Consider the following 7481-nt stretch of genomic DNA (forward strand, 5'->3'; position numbering starts at 1 on the left):
GGGATGCTAATGAGGCTTATTTGACCAATTGGCAGTGCTGGCGTTTCTCATTGGTTAAATTTGAGCTGCCAATCAAACCTTCTCGACACTTATTTTCTTGAGATCTCCGCAGTAGCGCTCAGGAGTGTGAGGGGAGCAGACCTCTTCGCAGACAATAATATAAACTTAGAAACATGAGTTAATAAGTGCATGACAAAACAATAATAAAAAAAAGTCGGACAAAATCTCAAGTTCATGGAATATCTAATTATATTGACTAAGAAATTGACTGCAAGTCATATATATTTACAAACAAATTAAATTAAGTAAAATTATTCAAAGGTTATTTATATACTTATCTCCAGCGAACTATATACTGTATATATATGTATGTGTGTGTGTGGGGGTGGAGGGGGGGGGGGCTGCGCGCGTGTGTGTGTTATATACATAAATTGAAGGAGTACACACTATTAATTAATTATATATTATAACATTGTAAAATAATATTATGAATCACAGTTTCTGTGTAATTTAATTTCATTCTTATTTTATGTGCTTCATATTTTTTTGTTTAATATAATTTCTATATATATTTTTATTTTTTTACCTCAGTTTTTATTCATTGTTGACTGTATGTGGATATTTTGTGCATTGTTTGACCTCGCCTTATTTTAGCCCACCTTAATGTCAAATTAACACCTGCGACAATCCATCCATCCATTTTCTGCACACCCTTGTCCCCAACGGGACCGGGAGGGGTTCTGGTGCCTATCTCCAGCGAACGACAATCTGGACACTAACAAAAATAAGTATATAACACTGTACATAGACACATATATGTGTATGTATGCATGTGGATGTACGTGTAAAAATCTATTGGTCAGAAAACCGCCCCTTGCGGTACCCAACTGACACCCCTGGGTGGCAGGGCAGTTCCGCTCCGGCGGACGGGGACGCAAGAGCAGGAGAAGCGGACTGCTCTCCGATTGGTCGGCGGTGTGCGCGTCCCCGTCGTCTCCTCCCGGTTTCCCTGGCATGACCTTTTCCCTTGGCAACCACTTCCTCTGAGCATCAACGGCCATCTTTAATTGTAACTCATTCATGAAAAAGTTGTTATCGAGCGTATAAAAAAAGAGCAAGCCGACCCGTTTGCGCGCGGAGCGGCGTCGACGGCGCTTTTTGCGTGCAGTTCGCTGCGACTCGCACAAAGCAGAAGCAGAAGCAGAAGCAAGCCAAGCAGCACCGCGGAAGACACTGTCCGCAGAGAATAAGTAAACACCGAGAGCGTACGTCCGTGTTCCTCATTGTGTTATGTGGTCTAGCGCACTGTCTCTGCTTCATTCATTCAGCCTGCTGTCTGAGAAACAGACTCGTATATAAAGTACTGGCGTGAATACGTGGATGCTGACATGTTGTGTGCCGAAGTGAAGTAAGAGTACTGAAACAGCAGGTGGAGCGACGGCGCGCTTAAATCTCTGCCATGTTTTTATGCAAATATCAAAGGGTCTGTTGCGTTGATAAAAACTACTTTACTATATATATATATATATATATATATATATATTTCCTAAATTGTGCAGGATGAGAAAGAAGCAGACTGCCAAACAGAGGAAGACTGAGGAGACTACAGAAGTCCAAGAGTTTGTGGTGGAGAAAATAATTCGGCGGAGAATCTTTAATGGCAGAGTGGAGTACTTCCTGAAGTGGAAAGGCTTCACCGAGTGAGTGGGACACTGCAGAACCTGTCAGTGAGTGTCTGTGTTGGTTCACATGATCGTGAAACACACTCCCTCCTCCTGCGTGTAACCAACAGTGCAGAAAACACGTGGGAGCCTGAGGACAACTTGGACTGTCCCGGGCTCATTGAGGAGTTTCTGAGAGACGCTCATCTACCCAGGGAGGCTGAAGAGGAGCAAAGTGAGCAGGAGTTCACTCCCAAAGAAGAAATGGCAAAGCAGGAGACGGAAATCGTGAGTTAAAAGCGTGGCATCCATGTTTCCATGTTAAGTTCCTTAATGTGAGTAAGGAAAAACAGCACTGCGTCAGTATTTTATATTTTAAGCACTGTTTAAATTTGAAGACAATTGAGGAAGAAGAGTCTGATCAGCTGACCAGTCTGGCAGATATTGTTCCTGCTACAGCAGAACTGAAACACGTGTGACGGTGGCTGGTTTTGGAACAGATAGAAAGTGAAAGTGGTGTCAGATTTTTTATAACTGGCTTGTGTACAAGAACAAAAAAATATACAAGTTATAACATGAGTATTCTGGAAAATTATGCAATTTTATGTAAAAATTATTTTTTTAAAATCCTAGTATGCGATAAGAAAGTATAGAAAGATATATTCAGGCCCAAACTATTCCTATGTCATTGTCTAAATGTCAGCTATCCATCAATTTCGCAATCTATTTATCAATTTGTCTTCTTTGGCTTAAAGGCAGAGTGTATAAGGAAACTTATTTCACCCATTTCATTGGCAGACGTGTTAATCTCTCATCGCTTTCTATAAACTCCTCTTCCATATTTGTCTTTGTTATTCCCGCTGTAGTCCCATGTGACGCCTCAGGAGCAGAATAGCAGCGTCCTAAAGCCAGATGATGAATCCGACGCCCCCACTGACCTCAGCACTTACCTCGAACCTGAATGCATCATCGGCTCCACAGACCGAAAGGGAGAGCTCATGTTCTTAGTCAAATGGTAAATTCTCAGCTTCCTCTTTACAACGTCAAAAGTGTTTTTATTTTCTGACATCCAAAAGTGCAGAACAGACTTTGAGGCTGGTGGAAAATTACAAGCACATAGAAGCGGCATTCTGGGATAATGAAGGAAATTAGGATTTTCGTTTTATTATTATTTTCTAGGTTGCAATGGAAATGTGAAATGTGTTAATCAAGCTGTCTAAGAGCACCAGGCATTACATGTAGAAATGTGGAGGGATGCAAAGGAGGGAAATGTGTGCAAATAGCAGGTAATAGGGCTAATAACAGAGGACTAAAACTCCATTCATCAAGAAGCTGTTGCAATACTATATTTTATGGCTGGGTAATATATTTTGCAGTAGACACGAGATCAATAGAAAATACATCTGTTCATTTCAGTGAACTCCAATCTAGACCTGCCAGTGTCCTAGGGGACGTTGGCAGAGGGAAGACTGTAGCTGCTCAGCCTGTCACAGCCCAGCTAAGCAAAATGGATGGCATCAACTATCTCACTCATTGTTTACCCAGCAACAACTCGTTGAGTAACTTGCTCAGGGAGGTTTTGCCCCCATTCTACCTAACTGCTTACAAATATTTTTATAAAATGGTGTAGAGTGAAAGGGAGAAATGAGTACAGCAGCTTGGAGGAAATTATGGATAAAGCAAGAAAGATGACATCATCAGTTTGGCAGTATTTCAGATATTTAAAAGAAAAAAAAATCAATAATTATCAAAATCAACTTTTATGAAACAGTTATGTCATATGTTTTTCAGCCTTATCGCCCGGCACTACCATATTTAAATCTGCTTTAGCTCAGTTAAAATCAAATACATTGGACTGCAGATGTGATACTTGTGGCATTGTGGTGGGATGGCTAAGAAAGCAAGGGGAGGGGACAATTACTAGAACTAAAAGCACAGTGGAGTCACACTTCAATCATACACAATGAGTTTTGTGTTTTTTGTTGGTTTTTTTTGCCGCAATCCAGCAAATTGTGAATGTTAATGGAAGCTGTATGCTGGTCTTAATCAGGTGTGAAAGAGGCTTTAATGTCCTGTAGCTGGAATCAGCTCAAAACTTTGGAAAGTACTTCTGACCACAGCAGATGGGATTTGTTGTTTTTATTTTACTGGACTGTTCCACACAGTTAACTTCCTATAATGTGCGACTGTACAGTCAGTTACACGTCATCGTTACTTCCTCATGTCTATTCCCCTTTTTGAGGTTGGTAGTGTTCAGCGTTAGATGAAATGGTATAATGTCAATGAGCAAAAAGTATGACAAACAAATAAAACTGAGAAAGAACAGCTGGAAAGTCTAACTTCTTTCACTCATGTCGCTTTGTCTGCAGTCCATCTTCCAGTATAACCTGATTGTTGATGTCCTGATTGTAAACATCAGAATCTATTCCTTCAGTGAATTTATGTGAGCCTGCTGGCCGTAAGTAAGGCCAGTTTTGAACTTTAAATGCAGGTGAAATGCAAATGTGTACCACGGTAGGTGTATTTGGACAAATTTGTTGATGGCACTTTGACACCAACTGTTTGGGTCTGAGAGATTTACTGATTTTCACAGATTGTTTTCTCATGTCTGCCCATGAGGACAGAAAACATTTTTGCTTTACCCAGTCCAACCGAAGCAAATAGGTAAAAAAGCAAAAACATTGTGCAAGATCGGGATTAATTTTAAAACACTCAACAGCCAGAGCAAGTTGTTTGTATTTTGTTGAGGTGATTTTATTTTATTTTTAATGTTGAGACACTTTTTGCATGAGAAATTGTACGATTTTCCAGTTCACATGTACTTGAGGTGGGTTTGCACATATGAAAAACATTAGAATTTAGCCCACAAGAAGTCAATTGGCTCAATTTGAGCTCACTTGAGTGAACTTAAAGAGGAGAGGGAAAAAAAGTTTAAAAGCTGACACATGTCCAAGCATCTACCTTTGGTATATATTCAAACGTTTTCCACATTAGGGTTTAGATTTCTTTAAAAATATGTGGTTAAAGAACCATTAGCAGTAAAGACCGACTCTAAAATCCTTCACATATTCCATTTCAACCAGCTTGACACTTCATTTCTCAGAGGTTCCTCACATCTTTCCAGTGCAGTGAAACTGAGGAGGGAGTGTTTGTACAGAACTATTTACAGATGTCATCAGAGATCTTTTAAAGGGCATATTTGTGGGCCTCTTTAAGATTTGGTTGGAACCCCACTAATTAATCAAATCACTTAATAATATAGATAATACATAATACAAAAGTACCTCTCACTTAGCTCAAGAGATTTTGTTGTTCTTGACTTGGGTCACCAAGCTCATCAAAGTTCCTCACTGATAGCAAAGTTACTTTTAGAAGTACAGTAAATATGTGGACTTTGAAAAATCATTCACTTTTCTGTGTTGAGAAATCCAGTTGAAACGCAGTTAAAAAAAAGAGAGAAATGGAAACTGTCTTTCTCAACAACATGTTGAAAATGTCTTACTGTAAACCAGTAGACTTTTTCTGTTGAGGCTTTCTTATTGTTTATGGTAATTTTAGATATTGGGTTTTTCCTTTACAAAATATTACCAAAATATTCAAATAAGTCTAAAACATCAACTGTAATTTTCTAAATAATGAAGCCATAAGCTTGACGCTCTCCGTCTTTCCCATTCGGTCCACTTGATAACGAAAACGACAAAACAAAAAAAAGGGACTGGATCCTCTTTTTTAAACCCTTCAATATAGTTGAATGGTTTACTTCAGAAATAATAATAAAAACGGTACAAAGGTTACCTTTCCACAAAAAATAAAGAGAAACGACAATTTAGAAGGAAAGAGAGTGAAATCAAAAAACTGTGTGGCTCCACTCCAACTGCCCAACTGACTCTGGCTAGCCACACCCTAAAATCCATAATTCCAATTAGATGTGCAAATCTTCAAGACTTTAGTGTAGTCAAATACAGTAAATTACTATGCAATAGATTTAACTAGTTATCATTTTTATCCAAATAAACAAATTATAATAAGAAATATGAACATAACTTATCCTAAAGTCTGAATGAACAAAAACTGAATTTAGGCTTCTACATCAACCTCCTTCTTTAAAAAAAATGTGTATATATAAGGACACCAACAAAAACAACTTGCTGCAGCTTGACTGCATGGATTTTAGAAGTAGAAGGTTGAATCAGCATTTTCACTGTCCTGCGTTTCCCCTCACAGGAAGAACTCCGACGAGGTCGCCCTGATGCCGGCTCGCGAAGCAAGTGCCAGATGTCCCCAGGTGGTCATTGACTTCTACGAGCAGAAGCTGACCTGGCACTGTGGAGAGGGCGAGCAGTAAATATAAATAAATAAAATGTGTGCTGAGGACTGTGGATAAGCAGCTGCACTTCCACCTAAAGATTAGTTTCTCCTCCATCGAGTGTCCTCCATCAGCTGACATTAAAGGCACGCGGCATGAAATCACGTCCCGCTGCAGGTGGAGTTTCCCACTCTGGCAGCTGTGAGATTCTCAGCGGGGGATGAGGGTTTAAAGCACTGCCAGCTCTGCGGTGCTCAGTGAGGTTACTTTACCTCTGAGGACACCAAAATGGAGACTAAAGCTAACTTTAGTTCAGAACAGCTGATTTTTATTTTAATTTTGACTAACCTATTGCTGCATTCCTTTTCTGTGATTATGTAGCAGACTCGGTCACTGTGGTTGTGCTTTGTTTTAAGATACTGTTTGTTTTTTTTCTGTATTAAAGCACTAGGTACCTTGAAGTTTAATGTTAGCAGAGTGAGCTAACTGCAGGTCAGTGCACATTTACCACATGTGTAGAGGTAAAGATTAACCGTGGTTTTTTGGGGGGTTTTTTAGGGGGGTGGGGGTTAATATGTGTGGTGTGAATTAACAAAAAGAAATCATTTTGTCTGTGTGACTCTAAGTTTATTTTAAAATATTAAAACTAATGTTTAATATTTTCCGATTCAGCAATCTGCAGCCTGTGTGTTACAGGCTACATTTTCTTGATTTGGTTGCAATTTTACGAGATTTAGGTGTAGTAGCATTCTTTTTGCCAGTTGATCAGAAGTGCACAGCAACATGTGGGAGAGGGGCAGCAGTGAAAAAACTACTGCAATTTACAATTACGCTTTTTTAGGTTCTTTCATCCAAAGTGTCGTCCTGGTAGAATTAAGTTTCTGAATAAGTTGAGTTTGACTCCTTTTAATATTTACCTTGTGAGCACCCGTTATTAAATGTAGCACTTTAGTTAAGAGACTGTACATTTACAGAGCTGAGTCGCTGCTGGAATGACTCAGCTGTTTGTAGTAGATAACTGTTCTGATGGCACTGATGTGACTTTACATATCTCCCGTGACTGTTATGGGACACCCAGCTGAACCTTAAACACACCTTCTGCTGTAACTGTTGACCTTAATCTGTGAAGTCTGCAAATAAACAAAACTTTTTATAACTCTGTCACTTATTGAAATGCCTTCATCGCACTAGCGTCAGCTTTACATGTTTCCTGACCCACTGCTTGGTGCATAGAGCCTTTTTTCAAGCACTCTACTAATCTGGGCCTCTACATAAGAATAGAAAAAAGAAATCCATCATGCCCTTTTCAGGCAACTTTTCTCAATCTATATTGGGGACCCAAACGAGAGGATGTGAGATCAAAATTGATCGTCTTGGCCTACGTGTATAATGCTACGTACTAACACATGACTGAACACATCAACCACAAAGTGAAACAGTAGTAGCAGAATCATGCATGTCAGCTGATGGAGCAGGTCAGAAAACAGAGGGCTGCCCTGGAAGGAAACCTGGTT

The 7481-nt window shown here is 39.6% G+C and overlaps 1 protein-coding gene across 2 annotated transcripts; it reads left to right on the plus strand.

The window, feature by feature from the left end:
* The first annotated feature begins 1019 nt into the window (after positions 1-1019).
* On the plus strand, positions 1020-7123 carry cbx3b (chromobox homolog 3b). Of its 2 annotated transcripts, none has more exons than XM_028012858.1 (5): positions 1020-1250; positions 1560-1700; positions 1793-1949; positions 2528-2676; positions 5886-7123. In XM_028012858.1, exons 2-5 carry the CDS (start codon positions 1561-1563, stop codon positions 6004-6006), a joined length of 567 nt encoding a protein of 188 aa, XP_027868659.1. In that variant the 5' UTR covers positions 1020-1250; position 1560; the 3' UTR covers positions 6007-7123. The 2 variants fall into 2 exon arrangements, with proteins under 2 accessions (XP_027868659.1, XP_027868658.1); XM_028012857.1 differs by having other exon boundaries at positions 1021-1265.
* The last annotated feature ends 358 nt before the right edge of the window (positions 7124-7481 follow it).

The sequence above is a fragment of the Xiphophorus couchianus genome, chromosome 3 (genome assembly GCF_001444195.1).
Source record: "Xiphophorus couchianus chromosome 3, X_couchianus-1.0, whole genome shotgun sequence".
In the NCBI taxonomy this organism is placed as follows: Eukaryota; Metazoa; Chordata; class Actinopteri; order Cyprinodontiformes; family Poeciliidae; genus Xiphophorus; species Xiphophorus couchianus.